The 24,866-nt window shown below is 35.6% G+C and overlaps 1 protein-coding gene across 2 annotated transcripts in view; it reads right to left on the bottom strand.

Annotated features, from left to right (window-relative positions):
- Positions 1-24,866, bottom strand: part of LOC145983018 (uncharacterized) — a 58,745-nt gene that overhangs the window by 13,479 nt on the left and 20,400 nt on the right. For both annotated transcript variants that reach the window (XM_083116297.1, XM_083116298.1), the window contains exons 3-9: positions 22,234-22,279; positions 16,958-17,226; positions 13,050-13,225; positions 10,535-10,631; positions 9,397-9,462; positions 5,279-5,353; positions 4,411-4,492 (exon numbers count right to left, since the gene is read on the bottom strand). In XM_083116297.1, the coding sequence (XP_082972423.1) occupies positions 4,411-4,492; positions 5,279-5,353; positions 9,397-9,462; positions 10,535-10,631; positions 13,050-13,225; positions 16,958-17,226; positions 22,234-22,279 (811 nt within the window). The remainder of the gene's footprint in view (positions 1-4,410; positions 4,493-5,278; positions 5,354-9,396; positions 9,463-10,534; positions 10,632-13,049; positions 13,226-16,957; positions 17,227-22,233; positions 22,280-24,866) is intronic.

Here is a 24,866-nt window from a genome sequence, read left to right as displayed (position 1 = left end):
TGCTATCTTTCATTATTTGGAATATATAAGAGAAACATTAGACAAAATGGGACTCTTTCTAGATTTAACAAAAGCCTTCGACCTAGTACCCCATGAAAAACTATTACAAAAAATAAAACATTATGGCATAAGAGGCATCGCACATGATTGGCTCACATCCTATCTTAGCAATTGTATGCAAATAGTTGAGATTATCCACAGAATTGAATTGAATTGAATTGAAAAGTCTTTTTATTTACTACAGAGCGAGATTCAGCCCTGGGCTGCTCTACCACCTAACTCTGGTGAATAAAAGTTACAATACATACATTTATAATACTGAATAATACTGAAATCAGATAACATAACATGAATGAATTTGACATAAATGAAAAATAATAAAATTATAAGAGAATACAATGACAGATACATTAACACACACACACACACACACACACACACACACACATACACACGTGTACATACGCAATTTCCAAATCGATACTAAAATAGCATGCACACAGGATGAAATAAATATTCGTTGTGTCAGATAAGTGTTTGCGAAATACATGGTTTTACTTTACTTGATTCCTGTTGCTTAGCCGTACGAGCTAATGCTCAATTCTTGTCTTTGCAATAAAAATAATACGACTTGTTCTTTGAAGTTTTTGGGTGTTGTAGCAAAAGAAACATAATCGGGAAGGGCATTCCAAACCTTTGCAGACCAGAGGGAGAAGGAGCCTTCGAAACTGACAGCAGAGTGGCGGGGAATGTCTATTTTTCGCCGACCTCTAGTATTGTATGGATGTATGGAATTTCTAAATATCAATTTCTCGTGGAGATAGCTAGGTGTTTGCAATTTTAATACCTTATATATTGTAGAACACTGATGCAGGAGGCGTCGCCTAGACATGTTAAGGATTTTGTATGTATTGAGCAAGGGTAGGATGTGCTGATTTCTCCTGATCGAGAGAACGTAACGAATGCAAGAATTCTGTATTTTTTGTATTCTGTTCGATATTTTACGTTGTAAATTCGTGCCGTACACCACATCACAGTAATCGAAAATAGGATATATTAGGGTTTCGATGAGATATAATTTCGTTTCTTTAGTGAAAAAGTCTCTCCTCCTGTAGAGTGATCTCATTATTGTTAGCGCTTTTGTGCATTGCGCTGAAATATGCCCTGCCCAGGAAAGTTTGGGATCGAAAGTAAGGCCTAGATTTTTAACGGTTGGTGCATAAATTATGTTTTGGTTTTTAATTTTGATGTTAATTGTATCATAATTTACTTTTTCAAGATAATAGTTAGAGCCTAAAATTGTGTATACGCATTTATTCTGGTTAATTGCGAGCCCATTTGCAGTGAGCCACTTGTTAAGGGTATGTAGATCATTGTTTAGATTATCTATCTTGTTTAACAAATCCGATGGTGATGACGATATCATCAACTGCGTATCATCCGCGTAACAATGTATATTACAATGGCTGATGGTCTTTGATATATCAGCGACGTATAAGGTGTATAAAAGGGGGGCCAGAATGGAACCTTGCGGGACTCCTCCATTTAATGTTATCGGTGATGATCCGGTGTCGGCAGGGTAAAAAACCCTTTGTCTTCTTTCGTGTAGATATGATTGGAACCAGTTTATTACAGGCTTCGAAAAACTGTAGTATTTAATTTTTGCTAGGAGAAGGTTATGATTGACAAGATCGAAAGCTTTAGAAAGGTCTAATAATACTAGTATAGTTAGTTTTTTATCGTTAATCGAACGTAAAATATTGTCCGTGACAGATAATAATGCCGTGGTTGTACTATGAGAAGTACGGAAACCTGATTGAGAATCAGGTAAGATTTTATATTTTGCAATGTACTCTTTTAATTGTATAGATACTATCTTTTCTGTGACTTTTGAAAATATTGATAGAATGCTGACTGGTCTTAAATCGCTTAGAGAGGTTAACGTCTGCTTTTTGGGGAGCGGAATAACTCGAGCTTCTTTCCATGCATTTGGAAATTGGCTGGTTTTCAGAGAAAAATTTATGGTATGCGTGAGTGCCGTAAGTATGAAGGGAAGGGCCAGTTTAAGCATTTTGCACGTAATGTTGTCCACTCCTGCAGCATTTGATCGAATACTGTACACTGCCTTTTCAACCTCAGAATCTTGAACCTGGCGAAAGGATAATTCTTTTGCATCGTTTTGAAAGCAGTTCTCTAAGAAATACTTGCACTCCTTTGCAATAATGGCGTTGTCTCGAGGAACACTGTCGTAGACATTTGCAAAATGTTTATTAATTTCAGAGGGACTGCTCAGGTGAGGCGGAAGTTCTTCCGCTTTCCGTTTGCCACCGATACCAATTGTTTTCAGGCTATTCCACATATTTTTTGAATTTCTCTTATTGTTATTCACTGGCATAGTTATCTGAAATAATTTCTTCTATGATGGCGAGATTTGTATAGGGTACATTTGGTGGACGGTAAAACGCGCAAATGCCAAGTTTTAAGTCACTTACACTAACTATCATGCTAATATATTCAATATCATTGTCTTCGGATGGTCGGAAGTCTACGAATTTTACTGCCAGCGCCGAGCGGATAAATATGGCAATGCCCCCGCCTTCTTTCTTGTTTCTGTCGTTACGGAAAACCGAGTAACCGGGGATGTTGAAAGGATGACGGTGTGCAACCTAGCTTTGTCTCAAAACCCTGCACAATATCAAGTGGAGTTCCACAAGGATCTATTATTGGGCCATTACTCTTCTTAATATATATTAATGATTTGCCAATAAATTTAAATTCAGCAAAAACCACTCTTTATGCAGATGATACAAGTGTAGCCATCACCGGTGGTAAGGAACAAACCCTTAACTCTAATATCAGACATGTAACAATCAAACTCAGAGAATGGTTTTCTGACAATAATTTAGTATTAAACAGCAGCAAAACTGTTGCTGTCAATTTCCATCACACAAGGAATAAAATAATAAATGAACCGAATGTTACATTAGGTAATATGACAGTAAATCACGTTAAAACAATCAAATTCCTGGGAGTATGGATTCACGAAAGCTTAAAATGGGACCCACACATAGATCACCTTTCCACAAAACTAGGCAAAATTATATTTGCCATTAATACACTGAAATCAATATCAAACTTAGAAACATTGAAAATACTATATTACACCATGTTCCAATCTTTATTAACATATGGTATAATCTTCTGGGGAAATTCCACTAATAGTAATAACATTTTTGTGCTGCAAAAGAAAATTGTCAGAATAATAGCAGGAGTTGAGAGAAATACACCCTGCAGACGACTGTTTAAAAACTTAGACATATTACTCTCACCATGCTTGTATATACTTCATCTGCTGATGTATGTAAAAACTGACTTGGACGATTCCTTCAAATGTAACAACTCCTCACATAAATATTATACAAGGAATGGCAGCAACCTCACGATACCATCACACAACACCACATTATTTGAGAAAGGACCGAAATACATGGCTGTTCACTGTTTCAATAACCTTCCAAGTGATATAAAAATAATACAATCAGCTACCTCATATAAAAAGCATGTAAAAAAAATACCTATTAGATCATTGTTTTTATTCTGTGAAAGAGTACCTGACAATAAATTGCAAATTGTCACATCCTAAATGAACTCCTAGGACATGTATATGTATGTATTGATTTCATCTATTATATGTATGTAAATTAATGTAAACCTTGCAACTAATGTAGTAAGAACAAGGAGAATCAATTATAATGTAATCCATGTTTTTTAAATGTTATGCATAATATCTTCATACTTGTACCTATTTGAAAATAATTATTAATTGTAATGTACTGAAATGTTCCATACCATGTGTGGAAAACAACCACTGTACAATGGTCAAAGGAATGAAATAAATCATATATCACATATATGATATATGATATGTGATATATGTGCCTACCAAGAAAAATTAAACTGTCCTTGCCCACCAAATTTTAGCAACCAATCGTCGCTATTGACAATGGCCGTGTGTGAAGGGATGGTATAATGAGTCCAAACCCCTCTCATTTGTTTAGTAAACATTTTGCATGAATTACATAATCAAATCGGCAATTAATCATTTAATTACATTACTTCTAAGAATTCTGAAAAAAAATATTTATTCATAATGGATGGTCATTTAGTCTTCAATGTTAAGTATGTGATACAGTGCTTGAAGTGGAAAATATTAGCTTGGGGGATGTTTAGTCAAGCCTTGGGATTAGCCAGGGGAGATGCTTTGCAAAAATTTGCTAGCTGTGAAGAGAGGTACCATCCCCCCTCATTTTGACCACTGATGTTATTTTTTTCATAACCTAACCCATGTTTCAGTATTTGTTTTGGAGAAAAAATATGCTATGATTCTCTTTCCATGTATATGGAACGTACCTATGTTTGATCTCCACTTGCAACCACCACTTCCTTCGGTCCACATGGTATTCCCCATGCAGCGTTCATCTTCAATTATTAGCTATTGTGAACAAATAAAATACCAGTCAGTAACAAATGCAACAACTTCACATTTAATTAAATACATGAAGATATAATCCATGTCGTATCAAAGTTATTTTTGAGTCAGATAAGTAATGCATTTAGAGTATTTGCATTTCCAACTGAACTAGCGGTTTAAAATTACTTACGTGAAATTTTGAAATTTAGTTTTTCCGCATTGCACAATTTAATGGTTATATCCTATTAATTTTGAAGATATTAATAGATACCATCTCTGCTCCAGATGCCGTACCCTTAGTGAATGAAGACAGAGAGTCTTCGAAATTAATAGGATGTAACCATTAAATTGTGCAGCGTGGAAATACGAAATTTCAAAATTTCACGTTAAGTAGCTATATGAAGTTCTTAACAATTATCCATTTTACCATGTTAATCAATGATTTGTGATAAATGAAATGTATTACATAATTATAGTGGTGGGTTTTGCAATTCCCTCCATGTTTTAAATTTATTTAATTATCACCTATAACAGAGCTTTCACTCCAGTTACAATAGGTGTACATAGAATAAAGTACGATATATATTTATTTTATTATATATTAGCTTATATAAATATAACACAGCATAATTTTAACTTACTAAATAGTTGTAAAAATTTTGGTTCAGCCAGGGATTAATCTAAGTTGTGTAAATTGTGAGATGTCCGGGGGGGGATATTTAATGTAAATAATTCATGATTATTTATAGTATCTGTGATGATATTGATAATATGAAAGTTAAATGATCCACATAAGGTACTACTTACATGTACAGTATAATTTCCTGGTGTAATGCCTTTTATGCCACCACATGTGACTAAGTTAGTATATCCCTGAATTCCCTGTGGGTAAAAAATACCACTAAATGAATACATAATGCAAAGTGACAATTTATGATACAATCACATGTACATGGGGTGTTTCATAAGTCATTGCACTCCATGAAGTAATACACATCACACTACAAAAATGTAGTTACTTCACTTTATGCAGTAATTTCAGTTTAGGTGTACCCGAGTGTAATCAGGGGTGCCCACAGGGGGCATATCTTCACACAAAATAGGGGGTGGGGATCATTTCGTTTCATTGACTTGTTATTAATTTTTAGTTATGGTTATAATGTGTAGATTTTCTACCTACCTGTGGGTGATCGCTGCGATAGGGTTGAAATGAAACACCACCTCTTATGCCTTTAGAGTCTGTTTGGAAAGGGGGGGGGAGCGTTCTGTTTGCATTAAAACAAGTAAAGCAGATAAACTGTTAAGAATAAGGTTTAGTACACTAACAATGACATGAGCCTAAGGAAATTATCAATAGGTTTGCTGCATCAACTTTGCAATGTCAGAAGTTATTATCATTTATGTAAAATGTCATTTCAATCAATGTCTAACTAATATACAATTCTAAATGTTAATGTCTCCGTTCTAAACAATATCTAAAGTAAACATATATACACTATGTTGCCATTCATCACTGGACACCCCATACCAGTACGTTAATCCGGTCGCAGCACCACATCAGTATCGTGTAGGGCTACCTTTCGCCGCAATGATGTCCGCAACCCTTCGAGGAAGACTTTCCACCAATTTGCGATACGTGTCGACGGGAATCTTGCCCCATTCCTCCTGCAAAGCGGCAAACAGCTCAGTGGTGTTTTTTGGGCAGCATGGCCTGGCTCTCAAGCGATGCTCCAACTCGTCCCAAAGGTGTTCAATGGGGTTGATATCTGGACTTTGGACTGGCCAATCAAGTTTTTGCACACCCATGTCCTTGAACCACGTGTTAATAATGCCTGCCGTATGACATGGAGCATTGTCATGCTAAAACAGGTATGGGCTAATACCGAATTGTTCCCACAATGTCGGTAGCGCAGAATTGTCCAGAACTTTTTGGTATGCATCGGCATTCATGTTTCCCCGAACTAAAACAAGAGGACCAAGACCATACCACGAAAAGCAGGACCACACCATGATGCCACCTCCGCCGAATTTCACTGTGGGTACGATACAGTCCTGTAAACAGCGTTCACCGGGCATACGCCACACCCACACACGTCCATCGGACTGCCACATCTGGTAGCGCAATTCATCACTCCATAGGATGGATTTCCATTGTTCGAGAGTCCAATGGCAGCGTTCCTTGCACCAGTGTAACCGACGGGTCACATTGTGGGCTGTGATATGCAGCTTGTGAACTGCTGCGCAACCATGAAAACCAAGTGCGACAATCTCCCGGCGGACAGTACGATCACTTGCAGCACTACTGGAAGCCGATCGAAACTCCTGTGCCACCATCTGTAATGACGCCTTCCGGTTTGACTTCACCACACGTTTCAAGCATCGACGGTCACAATCTGTTAATATTTTCGGTTTACTGGGTCTGGCTCGATATGTCATGACCCCCTCTCGCTTCCACTTCACGATAACATCACTCACTGTCGACTGCGGTATCTGAAATTTGTTGGAAATCTCACGGGTCGAATGCCGTGGGCTCCAATGATCATCCCTCTTTCCGCCTCACTCAGTTCGCGTTGTCTGTCCATTCTGACTGCTGTAGCTGGTATGAGTGTATTCTCAACTGGCAACACCTTTTATAGGTTGTATGACATGTACAGACGATCCTGAGCACTTTTTGAGGGATGTCCGGTGACAAATGGCAACATAGTGTATTTGTCTGCATTATATTGTTCCACAAATTTGGTCTGTCCAAAATAATTAGAGTAAATAATTCGGCATAAAGGAGGGGGGGGAGGAATGTTTAACATTTTGGGAGGTGTGCATCATAGGTCCTAGGGAGGATGGGCACCCCTGAGTGTAATGATGGTATTAGTAGTAGTATGATGTCCTGCACCATGCCCATGTGGCCCACGGTGTCAGGATGTGGGCTCGGGTTACAGGATGCACGCTTCTCCTGGGAGAAGCATAGCAACTTTTCTCCTGAGATTTCGGCCTGTGTATGGGACCAGTGGCCACCCACCATCATGAGAAAATTGGGGAGCTACGAATGAGTAGTGTAACCCAGCCACAGAAACCTACAACAAGGACTGTCGGTTCGTAATTCTGATCACACGTCATCTCACACCTGGGTGGATGATCGCCACCTCTGCTGAGGCATATGGGAGTCTGTAAGTAGTCCTTGGCCCTCAAGGGCTGTTGCACCATGGGCATTAAATAGTAGTGCGATATTATTTTCTACTACACACAATCTTCTACAAGACAAAGTTCAATTACTTATGGAACACACCATGTACATAAGAAATAAAGGAAAACAGAATGTTTTTATTAAAAGGACTTGATATTAAATAGAGCCAGTTACATTATTCAGTCATAATAGTACAGCACTATGGGATAAATCCTTCTACTCTCAAGCCTTCTTCTATTACTACAGCCTACGCACCCTGACTGCATAGTTCTTTGGGCATTTCCCAGCAGAATGATGAGAACAGACTTGGCATATGCCTTTATGCCAACAAAATAAGTTAGTCACATTGTGTGTAAACAACCAGTTATATGCTCTTAAAGGGCTCTGTACCATGGAATTGAAAACACTAAATTTGCTGACCAAGGCAGTTTTATTAAAGTAAGAAAAACACTATACATGTAACGTTTGGACCCTGTATCAGGCCTTCTTCAGACTATAGAACAATAAAAAAAAAAAGATTTTGTTTTTGAATTGTAACAAAATATTGTAACGAAAAAAAAATTGAAATTGTTTCGTTGTCTGAAGAAGGCCCTGATACGGAGTCAAAATGTTACGTGCATAGAGTTTTTTATGTTAATAAAACTGCCTTGGTCAGTGGATTTCGTGTTTTTGTATCATGGAATTTAGTTGTTTTTTTTTAGTTTAGTAAATCTAAATTCAGTACAAATATTCCCATAAACTTGTCAAAAAGTTTAGGAGGACAATTTGAGACAGGGGATATTGGAGGTGTATGGCTAAGCCATTAATATAGAATATTGAAATTAAATACATGCAGTGATCAAAACGCTACACAGCTACAGCTACTTTTCCAAAAATGTAGCTTCACTACAGCTAAAGCTACATTTACCAAAAAGTAGCTCGCTACGCTACTCACTACTTCACTACTTTTGCATGAAACAATAAACAGCCATATGGATATTCAATAGAAGTCCTTAGTAATTGTACTTACTAGATAATAGATTCCATTATTTATTATAATGATGTCAAGACATTCAATATATTTTCATACAGTGTTACCTCTGGGACTTATTTTTACTGTAGTGTTTGTAACGTGCCTATATACATGACATATCAATTCAATTTTCATACCTGAGTATTACAATTAGGATGCTACCAAGTTCATGTTTTATGACAATAAACAAATATAATTTTTTCGAATTATTTATGTGTATACATAAACATATTTTTATTGATAATAATTATTTTGTTCTTAAAAGGCTAATATGAAGGCAGTATTTTAAACGAAAAACATGTGAATGGTGATTTTTTTTTACTCTTTCAAGAATGATAATTGTCAATAACAGGATGGATATCCAGATTTTCTAAATATCCATATAATTATTACTAAATCCAGATATATATATATATATATATATTATTAATAATTATATGGATATTTAGAAAATCTGGATATTCATCCTGTTATTGACAATTATATATATATATATATATATATATATATATATATATGCAATTAAGATAAAATAATTATCTGATAATTAACATTTCCACTAAAAATACAAAGTTTACCTCAAAACACTGAGAACAAATGTAGCTGTAGTGAAATTTCCTCTACAACTACAGGAATTTTGTAGCATTGCTACAGCTACAGCTAAAAATTTTGTAGCTCGCTACTTCCAACCACTGAATATATGTATATATAAATATATAGATGAGAACCCACCTGTTTACAACACATGAAGCCTTGTGTGAAGGCTTTGCTTCCATTCTTGCATTCTTTTGGGTAATTCTGCAAAATTCAAATACAATTTTGTAAATAGACAATCATAACAATCAATATAATATGTAGGTTAGGTTAAAGTTAGTGTTTGGAAGTGACTGGTTACTTGAAATGCTGTTATAAGTAACAATTACTTTCTTGAGAAATTCCAACTGTAGTTAGCTGCTTTTTAAAGTAAGTAGCTGTATCGGTAATAGAGTTACTTTTTGCAATAAAAGTAACATTACCAACAGTTACTTTATGACACTTTGTAACGTGTGGGAAGAGTTAAATTTGGCAACCTCATTTTCAACTAGTGTCTTCTCTGGATCTAAGGTGAAAGGATCTATGTGAGGTCACGTAAGGCAAGGCTTCTCTGCATGATAAATTTAGAACATCCATGCTTTATTGTAACTCATCGTTTCTAATTCTATGAAGACTTTAGTGTTTTATGTGAATTACTGCATGCATTCAGTAATTATTTCTAGCTCACTTTCTAAATTACAAAATTTTCAATGTTGCCTCAGTGGTTAAGCACAATGATTAATGATCATGCAACAAAATCCTGCCCTGGATGGGTGTTCCTTTGTGTGTGTATTCCTTCATCAATTTCATATCATCATTCATCTCCAGTGTCGTTGTTATTTTCAGACATATAGACTTCATGTTTCATACTATGTTATTATTATTATTATTAATAATATCCATATTTCGTGATTGTGGTTAACTCCCACCTAACCCCTGTCAGGATACAAATTACATATATTTACTAGGAATAGCATATAATTAAAAGGTATAGTTAGTAGCTACGTAGTAGCAGCACATTGCAAATCCATGTGGAGGGATGTGATCAACACCATGCTCTAGCCACATTTACTCCCAAGAATTATCCCCAGATGCCCATTCATTAGGGGCTGGGTGACCCCAGAGCCATTCAATGCAGGCCCACTCCAGTAAAGAAATAGCATTGTCAATTGCACCTCGATAATTTCAATCACCGAACCTGACACTATTGACATAATTTTCATAGAAGACTTATTATTTTTCTATTTATGACCCAAAAGTGTTTGTAAGTATGAAACATGATCAAAATATAACTTACAGTGCCAACTAGAATTTCAAACACATCTGTATTGTTAACATGTCTTGCCACTCCTTTAAATGGTTCGGAAAAGTTTGTAACAAGGCTTAGTTCCTCACTGAAAAGATACAAAAATGCATTAGTGTAGAAAAACCATAACAGATATGGGAAATGTTAACATTCAAGACAAAAAAAATAGACTCAGTATGGAGTTCCCTCTTTCACAAGTGGGTTAAGCAACCACCTTTGAAATTTAATCCTACAGAAGAGATCAAGAATCTTTGTAGAAAGGAGGACTTTGAATTATTATCAGATGATATTTTGGTTCCATAATTAAAATTTGACAACTTCATTTTAAACATAATAATAATAAATTGCTTGTTTCACAGTTGAATTCTTATGTTCAAACAAGGTAATATTATTCACAAGAATCATTTTATGCTTCTTTATGCTTTTGTTAAATTCTTTCCATTGTTATAACTGTAATATGAGACGTTGCGGATATTAAGGGTGAATTCGACAAAGGTTGATTTTTTATTATTATTATTTTATTGTTGTATCATATACATGGAAGACTGTAGGAACTCATGCAATGTCTAATAGAAGTCTACCTCGCCTCTAATACTCTGACATTTGCTTTAGATAAAGACAGTGAATGTACTTTAGAATAGGACAGAAGTTTGGAAAACTGCCGATTCCCACAACTCATATTTTGAGAGTTTCCCCCTAATCTCTACAACACCTTGTATTATTCAAACTTGAAAGATCTGTATCAGTAGATAAAAGTTGTTAACATTTGTATTTTTGTTACTTTATGTTGCTTTCCTGCTACTTTTGGCTAACGGTAATGCAGGGTGGCTACTCACCGGGAATTCCTTGAATTCTGGGAATTACGTGTGAATTCTACTTGAATTTTTCTCCGTAGACGTGAAAAATTACAACCTGTATTAATCCAATCCTATTGACATTTTATGCAAATAAAAATTATTTTCGTGAAATTTTCTTGCTCCCTTCGCTCGCAATTCCTGCTTTTCTTAGTCTTATCAAGATTATAACCATAGCTAGGGGGGTGGCAGGAGTCGGACCTGGGCGCCGAACTATCTAAATGAAAAAAAAGTTGTAAAATTGATTGATTGATTTGTGGTTTTAAGCCCACTTTATGCACAGTAAGGCTAACCGGGACTGGATCTACAATTTAAAGTGGGATCTGAACTACTGTGCCATGTGCCTCCACCTGTGTTTCGAACCCGGGACCCCTTGATCACAAGGCGACGATGTTACCACTACACCATCGGGGAGGCACAAAAGTTGTAAAAGAGGGAATGCATTGGCGGCAGTGAAAATATTTGCACCCTATTAAATCAATATTGATTGCAGCCTGCAAAAAATTACATCCAAATAATTTCTGCCTTGCTTTGCTTGCATTATTTCATTGTTCTCCATAATGCATTGTATTGTAAATTTGTATATAATAATATGTATTAAAGAAACTTTGAATATGGACACAATTTAGTGTCCACGTTGCATATAGTTGAAACATATATAGTGCATGAAAGTTATACATGTTAATGTAGAAGAGAATTATATTTGGAATGCATTTATCAAGCATTTTCTGTCTCAAAAATAGTTTGTGCGCTTGTTTTCCATTATGAAATTGAACATGTTGAAAAAATAATTGAAATTGTTTGTTCGAACACAAATGCTTTAGCACCAACTTCTATCCCTTTCTTGCATAATTCACGAGGATAATAACGTCTTTGATACTACTACTATTACTACTACTACTACTAATAATAATAATAATAACAACAACATTGGTCCCGGCTTGGGCATGGATGTTTGTGGCTGCTCATTCATCAATTTCATCATATCACTCATCCCCATCTTCGCAAATTAGCCAAACGTGGCACAAGAAGTGAAGTAAAATAAAACAAATCAATTATAATAATAATTAAAATATCAGTAACACTATTATTATTATTATTAGTACGTTTATCCTGGCACTTTCTCCCCACCCACCCAGACAAAAATGCGTGGTTGCGCCTCTGATTATAAATAGGAACTCAGCACCTTAAATTAAATATTTTAATTATATTACGTATACCGTTTAATTGAATTATAATTTTTGGATGTTGGAATCACAGAGACGTTTTATATTATTAAGATATTTGTGTGTGGATGTTGAGAGGCAGTAATACTTAAGGTTGAAATAGAGAAAATATTCGCCTTGAAAACCAGGAATTATACTTGAATTTTATCATGGTCCTAGAGTAGCCACCATGTAATGATGATGATGATGAGTGATGAATGAAAGAACACTCATGCCCAACCAGCTACTCAAACCAGAGAACTTTGGTGACAAGATCAACAGTTGGCCGCCACCAAGAAATTCCACACAGAAATTCTCGTTATTTGTTAGGGGAACAACTAAGAAAAATCCCACACAGGGGACAATAAAACCTCTCTAATTTCATTATGCCTAAATTTTAAAGGAGGACTATGTACATATTTATATCCAAATAAAACATAAACTTACCCAGAATAGATATCATTCAATGTAGGTATTTGTTCTGCAAGAATGACCTTCTCAAATGTACTGTTAAAATAGCTTAGTTTTGATTTTAACGGACGACGGCTACCACCTTTAACCAATGGCCAAATTCGCACCAGGTACCATGCTTTGTAGACGTAGTTGAACACAATACTAGCAGTCTGAAATTATAAAACACAGGAATTTAAGGAACAATGCAAAACAGAAGAGCAATATAAAATAAAAACCACAAGCTTCAAAAAGATGAAGGCAACAGATGCCATCATACTCTGCTAAGCTCTCTCATGGCAGCAATGCATCTACATGTAGAAGGGGATCTTATATGTATGCTGAAATATGTACTATTAAAGAGTATTATGAATATCGTTCGCACTGAAAAGGAAAATGTAGTGACATCTAAAAATACTAAACTAACCTGAATGGTCCATTGCCGTTTGTGATGAGACGGAATGCCTCTGGTCCATTTCAAGCCCTGGTAGCCATTTATTTATTATCAATAAATACCTTTTGAAATATATTCAATAAAATTTTCTCTCTAATTTGGATCTAAATATTGGCTTGATGTACATTAATTTTATTGACCATAACAATATTATTTTTACATTTAACTAATATTTTTAAAACACCTGCTTTTGTATGTGTGCTTGTGTGATATTAATAATAACTTTCATAATCTTTTCAGTCATTGAAGTGCTGAGATGTTCTTTGATTATACAATTAGTTCAAAATGTTTACTAAGGCAATGGGAGCAGTTTGGATTCACTAAACCCTGCCCTTATATACAACCATGTATAGTGATGTAAAGTTTAGTTTCATTTCATGTTAACTGAGTCAATGAAAATCTTCCCTGAATGAGATAGATCAATTGTATGCAAAAATATCTTCACTTAGCAAATTGAAATGTTTCATGCTTTAGTCATTGTAACATAACATAATATGATCTGTGCAAATACCATATTTTCTTTTACTCAAGTGTCCCATGCTCTTCTATTTACTAAAAACGTGGCAGAAAATGAGTGGCTTATACGGATATAGAGCTAATTGAATTCAGGGAAGTGGCGTGTGGTGCTAAATCAGGCAGGGGAACAGGTCACCTGCACTTGCTCCCCCTCGCATGGGTGTCTTAATATAATACAATAGATCAAGTAAAATTCAACCCTTATTGAAATGTCAGAAGTGACAAACATGAGGCACGTTAAAATTATATGACAATAATAATTTTAAAGCAAATGTAATATAATATAAAGAAAACATTAAAAATAAAATTGTTGATGCGCAACAAAGAAAAATTTGATAATATAAATTTATGAGTCATCAGAGAAAAAAAATAATTTTGTCGTGACCTATTTCATCTCTTTATTCGTAGATTAAGTTGACATTTTTTTCATAGAGTTGAGTATTCTTGTAACTCAAACGTCCTCAATGCAATAATGGCACACAGATGGTTGAGTTTTTTCATGACGTTCGCTATAGATCAACCACAAGGAAACAAACGTTGGGACGAAAAGTCCCCGCGCAGCTTTCCCTTCTTCCCTCCACCTCGGGCCGTAAGGAAGAATGGTCCACTCTCCCCCTCTCCTACTCGCGAGAGTACGGTGCACAGGAGTCGCGGGTCTGCGCAGGTTGTTTTGCTCATGGTTCCACTATAGATTAGTCAGGGTGGCTACTGTAGGACCATAATAAAATTCAAGTATAATTCCCAGTTTTCAAGGCGAACTTTACAAAAATTCAAGCAGATGTTTTCTCTATTTCAAACTAAGGTTTTACAGTCTCTCACCACCCACACACATACACACAAACAAATACTTATATTAACAATATATGGTTTGTGCGATTCCAATGAATCCAATAATTCTAATTCACTTGGACGGTACATATATATAATTTAAGGCGCGGAGTTTACATTTGTCATTTCACATAGCTACTCGGCAGTGGCATGCCCAAGGAGGGGGGGGGGGTTGGTATGGGTTATACCCCCCCTCTGGCCCAATATTCCTAAAAAAGAATGTCAATGGTAGGAAAATATGACAAAATGAGGGCGGACTACCAAGAAAAAGTATAGGTTACCCCTCCCTTACAAAAATCCTGGGCACGCCACTGCTACTCGAGACTATAAATACATCTACAAACACAAGTCACAAATGTTACGGGAAATAGTAATCTATGAAAAATTGTTAATTCTATAAGAATTTTAAATTTACCTAATCAACTTCAAGATATTTTATCATGCAATAATCTTCCATCCATCAGATGGATTGTTCCGCAAGGAACACTAGCGAGAGAATTCTGTTTTATTTTCCACGCAGCTTTCTTTTTCTTCCTTGATAAAAATAAAATCTAAACTGAAAAACTTGTTTCAGGTCATTAATAAATATGTATAAATTCAATGGTATCGGGATTTTAAAAAGTTGCAATTTTTCACGTCTACGGAGAAAATTTCAAGCAGAATTCACGCACAATTCCCGGAGCCAATAATTAACGCATAATTCCCGGAATTGCCGGTGAGTAGCCACCCTGTTAGTAGAAGTTGTTAATGTGACAAAACCCGACCTGTTCCAGACTCCCTTCTCAGGATTAAACAAGGATAATGATATAATTTGCCACTGGAAGAATATCCAGTTAATCATTTTACAGAGTTGTAGTAACTTGTTTGAAAATGCCTTGTGTATGATTTCGTTTTAGTTTTTAATTCAGTTAGGATGTGTGTTGGTTTGTTGTATTTTCTGCAAAGTTCAATGAACTACAGGCTTTCGTACTCAGCCGGTCGATCATACAACACTTGTAACATTCGCTTTCTTGTTCTGCCGCTGCGTGCCTTGAAACTTTGGTCTTGGGGTTGGTGAAACAGGTGGATGTGAGCTGTTACCTCGGAAGCTATTTCGCAGCGTTTAGCCAAGCCATTTAGCAGACGCTTAGACTGTAGAAGATTTTTTCAGTTCGTTATGAATGTCAGACGCAAGTTCTCAATGAGATTAGGAAGTTATGGACTTTCTACACTCAAAAGTATCACTTATGACGCGCTTAAACTTCAGCACATAGCAAAAACTGGAAGAAAAGCGAATCCGCAATATCTCTCTGAGGGAACAGCTAGAGTGTTCAGCTTCCATAGTGCCGTGGGGATCGTTTACCTTCGCGCGTGGTCAGAAATACTCGGCGTCAGACAGTAGAGGGCATGATACTAAGAGACCATGGTAGAGGATGGGGTGAGAACCATGATGCGTTGGGGGTAGGTGACGTCAACAAACGTCCAGCCACGGTGAAAGATTTTCTTCAATGTTACTTTTGGAAACGTTGATTTCGGGAGAAAGAAGTGTTCTTATTATGTTAATATAAATAATTTAAATAGCCCAAAAGCGCAGTAAGTAGGAGGGAACAGCCTGTTCCCTCTGTTCCATGAAGGGACCGCCACTGATTCAGGGTATGAAATTTGTAGAATATTTTTTATCTTCTATTGAAATTTCAGGTTCAAATCAGTCTCCCTTGTATTTTGAAATTCCATCTCACAGTTAATAAAAAAAACTTAAAGAATGTTACTGTGCTGGTGGTTGGGAAATGCAGCTGTGAAAGTGCAAGACTGGTAGTGACATCAATTTTTCAAAAATCCATATTTCTTCTCTCAAAATCTAGGTGCACGGCTTATTCGAAAGCTGGCCTTCGTGGTGAAGTGGTTAGAATACCCCGCTATGATGCCAGGGGTCCCAGGTTTGAATCCCAGCCTCGGCATGGGTGTTCTTTGTTTCTTTTCATCATATCATCATTCATCCTTATATTGGCAATTAGCCAAAAGTGGCAGAAAAGCAAACTAAAATAAATAAAACAAATCAATCAACCAAAGCTTATTCGAAGGTGTGGGGCACTCGTGTAAATATAATATTATTTATCAATTCACAAACCTTTTTGTATTCTGTATTTGAGAATGTCTCCCTGCATTGATTTAGGACAAATCTTCTTTTAGAATGAAGATTCCTTCCAGTTGTATTATTGATTCCATCCGCATGTTCCCAAACCAGAAGTTCTATCTTGTACTCGATATGACAGCAGGTATTGTAATTCCCTATTTCAAAGTCGACTATTAGCTTATCATCATATGTAGTTTTGTTTAGAATAATTGCTTCTTCTCCTTTCTTGTAAAAGTCACACTTGGTCCTGTTCTCAATACATGCTGAAAGGAAAGAGCAAATCACAATTAGAAATGATTTTTTTACACAAAGCACCTTTGGTTACAATTTTTTTTTTAATTAATAATATCCTACCTCTGTGGTAGAGTGATTTCCAAAATGCACTACCATGCCAGGGACTCCAGGTTCGAATACTGGCCTGGGCACGAGTGTTGTTTGTGAGGGTCCCTGCATCCATTTCATATCATCACTCATCCTCATCTTTGTGATTTGCCAAAAGTGGCTGAAAAGCCAAGTAAAATAAACCAAATCTATCAATATAAAATTGATAAATACAGGGGGATTTGCATGGGTAGGGTTAATGTGAAAACTGTATCATAATCAACACCCCTTTCCTGTGGTGAAAGGATTTGGTAACATGAGCACCTTCTATCTCACTCTTAATTATCATCTGTGTTCATTGCTCAACTGTCTTATGGTTTTAACCCTACTTTGGTCATGCATGACCTCCAGTTCCGGGTGTGTGGTTTTAATGTTGCCATTTATCAATGTTTGTTTTGTCAACCCCCTTCCTCAGTCTAGCTGAGTTTCTAACCTTCCTCTTCTACACCACAATTTTGTGTTCGATGTTAGTAAGATTTTTGAGCCACTATGAAGAGTTCGTTGAAGCCCCTTTCTGTCCGAGTCCATACGTGATTATGGGCGAACCTAGTTTTTACTGAAAATTTGAATTTGAATTTTGAATTTTATTTTTTCTTCCGTTGACCCTTGTTTAAAAGGGCATGGAAAACGTCAAGATACATAATGAAATAATAATTAGTTAAGTACATCATAACAAAAAAGAAGAAACATTGTGTAGTACAGTGGGATCCATTAGTATTATCGTGCAAATTGTCCATCACCATGTTCGTGCACTTTATTTGACCCAATAAGATCTTCAAGAATTAAAAGAAAACTCAAAACAAGCTGTTGACAACTTCTGCACCAGCATACATAAAAATTCATCGCTTAAAAACACATGGGATGTAAGAAAAAAGTTAATGAAAATAGTCGTGGACAATTTGAACGGTAATACTCATGGATCCCACTGTACATTACATCACTACACCAAAGTAAAAATGAAAAAATACACTTCATTACACTACAATAAAAATTAAAAAAAACACATTATCATTGTTGCATGATTGAAATAAGAATACAATTAAAATACATATTTTTTTTTAGTACATTGGCCTTGTATTGTCTTGTTCCATGAATTCTCCGATACTGTAGAGAGCTCTATCTGTCAAATATTTTTTTATTGTTTGTATTTGATTATCTTTTGGAGATATCAGTTTTATGTCATGAGGCAGCTGGTTGTAGAATATTTTTCCGGCATTCATTGGTGATTGTTTTGAGATATTGAGTCTGTGTTGGTTCTGGTAATAATTATCTTTCCCCTTTGTATTGTGGTTGTGTAATTGGTTATTTTTAGTCATGCTTCCAGTATTTAGAACAAACATTATAGCCTTATAGATGTATAGGGAGTATATTGTCATTATTTGTTTTTCCCTGAATAACTCTTTGCAAGATTCCCTACAGCCTAGTTTGTACATTATTCTAAGTGCTCTCTTTTGAAGTCTCAGTATTCTGACAGTATTATTATAAAATGATCCACCCCAAGCTATTATGCCATATTCAACATAGGGGTAAATTAGTCCATAATATATGCATTTGTTAATTTCTGTTAAATTATATTCAGCCATTTGTTTTAGCAGGTATAGATTAGATGATAATTTACTGCAGATGTTGTTAATTTGTTCTTCCCACGTTAATTTTTGATCTAGTGTTATTCCCAAAAATTTTACTGAAGATACAGTTTCTATGAGCACATTGTCTATGCATAGTGTTTGTGACTCAAAATCCATGTTTCGGATTGTATTGAATATCATAAATTTTGTTTTATTGTTATTTATTATTAATCCATGTGAAGTTAAGTATTGTGCCAGTTGGTTTATGGTGATAAAAGTGTTTATTTCAAGCTTCCTAGGGTCGATACCTCTGGCAAGAACAGTTGTGTCATCGGCATAGGTGACAATTTTTGTGTTTGGGTATTCTGGTACATTGTTTATGTACAAAATAAAGAGCAGGGGCCCCAGGATTGATCCTTGGGGTACCCCCATTAACACTTTCCTACTTTGTGATTTAAAGTTAGTGACTATACCATGAATGTTGTAGCTTATTTGAGTAATTTGCATTCTGTCCTGTAGATAAGATTGTATAAGTTCATAAGCTATCCCTCTTATTCCTATATTGCTTAGTTTGACCATAAGCAGGTCATGTTTTACCCTATCAAATGCCTTGGAAAGATCTAGATATATAGTGTTTGCAGCTTCGTGTTTCTCTAATGTTTCGGTTACATAATCGATTAACTGTGCTAGAGCTGTGTTTATTGATTTCCCTTTCTGGAATCCATGCTGGTTTCTGTTTATTATGTTATATTTGTTACAAAACTTTATAATATAATTTGATAAATTTTTTTCCAATATCTTTGAAAAAGCAGATGTTAGGGAGATAGGTCTGTAGTTCTCAATGTCTGTTGCAGCTCCTTTTTTGAATATGGGTATCACTGTGCTGTGTTTTAGAACTTTGGGGAATGTACCAAATTTTATTGAATTGTTGACTGCATACAGCAGGGGTTCTAAAATAGATTCTGAGCAGGATTTAATAAGTTCAGTTGACCATTCATCAGGTCCGTGTGATTTTTTGTTTTTTAAACCTTGTATAACTTTTTTTAACTCATTAGCACTTACTTCTGGGATATATATACTGTTTGACCGATATTTCTCGATTGGGATCTCTAGTGTTTTGTCATTATTTTCATTCTCTCTGTTTGTGTTGGTTAAGTTTATAAAATATTCGTTGAATAAGTTACATATGATATTCGGGTCAATTACTTCAGTGTCATCCTTGATGACTTTTATGTTTGCTTTATCATTGTTTGTGTTTGATACATGGTGATTGTTTACTATTTTCCAAATGGCTTTTTGTTTATTAACAGACTTTTTTATTTGTTTACTGAAAATATTTGATTTTTGATTCTTTATGACTTTCTTGAATAGTTTTTTTACATTTTTGTACTTTTCCTGGTGCTTAGTGTCTTTTGTAATTCTAAATTTTTCATATTCTATTTTCATATTACTTTTCAAAAGTATAATTTCTTCTGTTAGTGGCACATTCTTCTTATTAGGGTATATTCTTTTTGTTGTTTTGGGACAAGCTACATTTAAATAATATGTTAAGTGGCTTATTAGCAATTCCCAGATATCATTCGTGTCAGTTAGTTGGTAAAGGTCTATCCAATTTTCCTGATGTAAGAGGTATTTAAGATAATCTATATTTTGCTCACATGTATCCCTACATTCTATTGTGTAACTTTTTGAGTATTCTAACCTTTTCCCTTGTATTGTAATTTTTTGAGACGTGTGGTCAGAGATAAGCGTATGTAGGACTTCAGCTTTAATGTGATTTGATTGAATGTTTGTTATTACATGGTCAATCAGGGTTTCTGTACTTTCTGTTATTCGAGTTGGTTCTTGAATTATTTGAGTTAGGTTGTTTGACTTCAAGGTATCCAAGTATTGAGCACAGTTCGTGTCTTGTTTTAGAAGATCTATGTTTATATCTCCAACTATTAATAGTTTGTTATGTTTTTTTGTCAAATGGTTTAGCATGTTGTCCAAAGCATTTACAAAGAGATTTATGTCACTGTTTGGTGATCTGTATACTGCTATAATCTTAAATGTATCTAATCCTATATTAAGCTCTACGCCACTAACTTCTAGTATATTTTCCATACAGTATTTGTCAAGGTTTAACACTTTTTTTATATTTTGTACACTATTTTTTATGAAGATCGCAGTGCCACCACTTTTTTGAATTGACCTGTGGTAGACTGCATGTAGATTGTAACCTGTAATTGTGCATAATTTATAATTTAGACAGTGCTAGACAAATGAAGAGTGCCTTTCTGTAGTTTCATAGAAATTCATTTTTTATAGTTTTATAGAATCTCAATTGTTTGCACGAAAAGATCTAATCATAATTAATTGAGGGTTGGGCGTCTTGGACCTACAATTTAACATATTTCAAGAACCCAGTCTCTGCCACCATGTGTGACCATCGACGTAACTTTTCTTGCATGGCCCACAAAGGGTTAACATGTTGAGTTTTGTTTTGTTTAGTTTTTCATTTGCTTGCTTGAATTTGTAGATAGATAGACTAATCGGAACCTACAGTTAAGTGGGATCGAAACCATTGTGCAATATACCTCTACTGGGTAGCAAATCCAGGACCACTTGATTACAAGGCAATGACCGACGTTATCACTATGTCATCGGAGAGGCCCCAGTTTTTTATTTTCAACCTGGGGGTAAGGAGATGGCCTTAGGAACTCAAAAGTCAGTTTCTGTTGGTGTAGTATACCCAGGAACTGCATACCATGGCTCTAGCACTTGGACCTACAGCCACACTTCCCAAATTTATGCAACATGCCCTATAATTTTTCACAGGTCCAGTTTATAATCATTTTGGCTCTAAGTATACCCTTACACTCCCTAAACATGAACTTACACCCCACCAACTCCCAAATGAAAAATTCTGGATAAAGTGGCCTACACCTACTATAATACTCTGTAAAGGTTGCATGTTGCCTTGCATCCTGTCCATCTAAAGCTACCCCTGCACATTGTAATATACAAAAGTGTTAGAAGTAGGCAGACGGAGATGTGCAAACTTCCAATAATTCAAATACATACACAGATAATATTTGTGTGCAGTATATTTCTCAAAATACTTTAATAGTAGACATGAAATGCAATGATGCCTGTGGTTCTGTAATTGAATTATCTCATTTTCATTTGTGGTCATCATGTATCTTATCGTCATGCTATGAATAAAAATAATAAAAACAGAAAAAGCACTGTATTATAGACTACATCTTGGCCTACATCTTAAGCAGAAGAATTCTACCTCAAAAAAAAAAATAATAACGTGGATATATTGTTGCTTACCAGTTTCAGTTTCAAATTTTCCCTCTTTACACTCTTCTACAATAACCTGAAAAAAGAACACAAAGCATTTAGTTTAACATTACTTGTCACAAACACTCTAAAATATAATATTCTCTTACATATCGCAGGCTGGATATCCTTTGTCATATGTCCACTTTTCATTGGAAATGAGTTCATGACATGTTCTGTACATGTAATGCATCATGTCCCAAAGCAATGTATCTGGATGTCAGGTGCTGTGAATTATCAACATTAATAAAATGTTCGCACAAATCTTGTAGTGTATTCAAAAGCCACATATGTCAAACTTCACAGTTCTCCTGAAAAGTTAGTGCAGATGGAAATATGACATCATAGTATTCAGCCAGCAAAATAGGGTGGCCCAAAAGTCACGCACCATAGGTGTATCGCATCATGGTGTGATGTCTGTGAAAAGACCGCATAGTGGGCCCCTACTTTTTTTAAGACACTCTCACCAGCAAAAAATACCTGGCTATGTTGGGAGACTAATTACCTCCCGACTTGGTCTTAATTGGGTTGTGTCCGCAGTGGTTCATGCAAGATGGAGCACCGCCCCATTATGGTATGCAGGTACGTCAATGGCTGGATGAGAACCGAGGGCTCCCCGATCCCCGGATTTGAATTTCCAACAATTGAACAAATATTGTTATCCAGCCTATGGTGTGGGACTTTTGGAACACCCGGTATATCGCCACAGCTACTCCGATATATCAGTGATCAAGCACACAACACATTCGCCAACAAGGTGTCTACAGGCCCATAGCCAAGCAGAGACCAGGGGTGGCTGAGGCCCCCCCCCCCACCTGGAACTGCTGTCAGCCCCCTTGACATTAGGCAAGACTATTTTCTGTTATTTGTTTGCAGTAAAGAGTGAAAATGTAGACAGCAGATATTATTTTGCTCACAACTTTGGTGAAGGATAAATTCACAGAACATGAACAACAGCTGATACATTTCTTCATCCTATTTGTAAGTAGCGGCAAGTATTTAGAAGATTCTCTTCTGTACACTCTAGAAATTATTTCACAGGGCAGCTTCTTTATCTGAACTTTCGCTGCCCCTGTTGCGACCTCCCACTTAGACAGAAATCTGTGATTTTGATGACATCATGCAAATTCCCTCCGCATCTGTGTCAAAGGTCAACAGCTCCCAAGTTTTCAGAACGAAGGGGAGTTTCATTGCTTCTGCTGGGGGTGAAATGTACTGTAGACACTATGATTGAATATTGTGCATTTTTTCTTGTGTGATATAAATATCTGTATCATCAAAAGTAGTATGGAGTGTGCAGTAAGGGATGATTTCAGTAGCAGTCAACACTTAAAAAAACAACTATGTTTTAAAAGATATAGGAAAAAATGTAGTATTTGTATGATATTTCTAAATTTCATATAATGACCCCCACATAATTTACCTTCATTTAACACTGTTAAACTTTTGAAAATTCGTCTGATAACCCGTGAGCCCAACTGGAGATCAATTCTAGCTACGGGTCTGGGTGTCTATTCCCACGAATAGAAGCCAATATCACATAAAAGTTGTTATAGCTATATATGGAAAATTAGGGGACAGTGCTCACCACCGAAAATGACAGTTATATTACTTCACTAAATATATGGTATTAATCAAAAGGAACGTATCAATGCAGCAGGGTTTGAAAGTAACAAACTATTTTCAAAGTATCAGTAACCGTAACTAGTTACTTTTGTCAAATTAATAACTGTAATCAGGTATGTATTTCAGGCAACGAATAACAAAATTTAATGTATATTTTTACAGTTACCTTTCACTACATTTAAACAACAAAAACCTAGAAACAAAATTTTAATATTCATATATACCTTTCTAATAAGTGATTGTATTGTGTGATGTAATTTTCTTGAGTATGAGATTTACTTTGAATTTTCTTGCCTCTACATTTTTACATCTAAATATTTGAGGGTTGTTATATTTGTGAAAATTTAATACATATTTTACATGGTCAACAGTAAAAATAAAGAGCCTGCTTCAATCTTATGCATGTAACACAAGGAGTTGTGGTTTAATTAGAATAAAGTAAATGTAAAAGTAACTATGTTACTTTTTAAAGAACTGTAACAGAGTTACTTTTTGAGCAAAAACTCGGTTAGTTTTAAAAGGAACTTTCATAAGATTGTAATACCCCATACAGCACAGAAATCTCCAAAAGACATCCATTGTATATTCTTTGGATATTCGTATTGGAAGTTCTGGAGTTCCCATAAATATCCAGGAATTTCCAATAGATATCCATTGGATGTCCCCTGGATATCTATTTGTCCACATACATGATTTCCTAGGAATATTCAGAAAATGATATGTTATGGATGTGTCTGGATCACTTTTGGACTTGTTTCAGACATCAAGTGGGACGTTATCTGGAGGTTATGCTTCGATTTTTGTACATTCTTTGGATATTGTATGGATAAGAAAAGTACAATTTTTGGATTACATTTAGATCTTATCTGGACATTATCTAAATGTGAAAAGAACATCTTTTGGACTAGTATTCAACATTTTCTGTTGTGATGTGAGATGGTGTGTAATGAAATGTATGTTATAGTAAGGGAAAGATTACACAGGAATCTAGTATGTTG

The sequence above is a fragment of the Lepisma saccharinum genome, unplaced genomic scaffold (assembly GCF_977018435.1).
Source record: "Lepisma saccharinum unplaced genomic scaffold, izLepSacc3.1 HAP1_SCAFFOLD_552, whole genome shotgun sequence".
NCBI lineage: Eukaryota > Metazoa > Arthropoda > Insecta > Zygentoma > Lepismatidae > Lepisma > Lepisma saccharinum.
The sequence above is the reverse complement of the archived record's forward strand: the minus strand, read 5'-3'. Positions and strand labels throughout refer to the sequence as shown.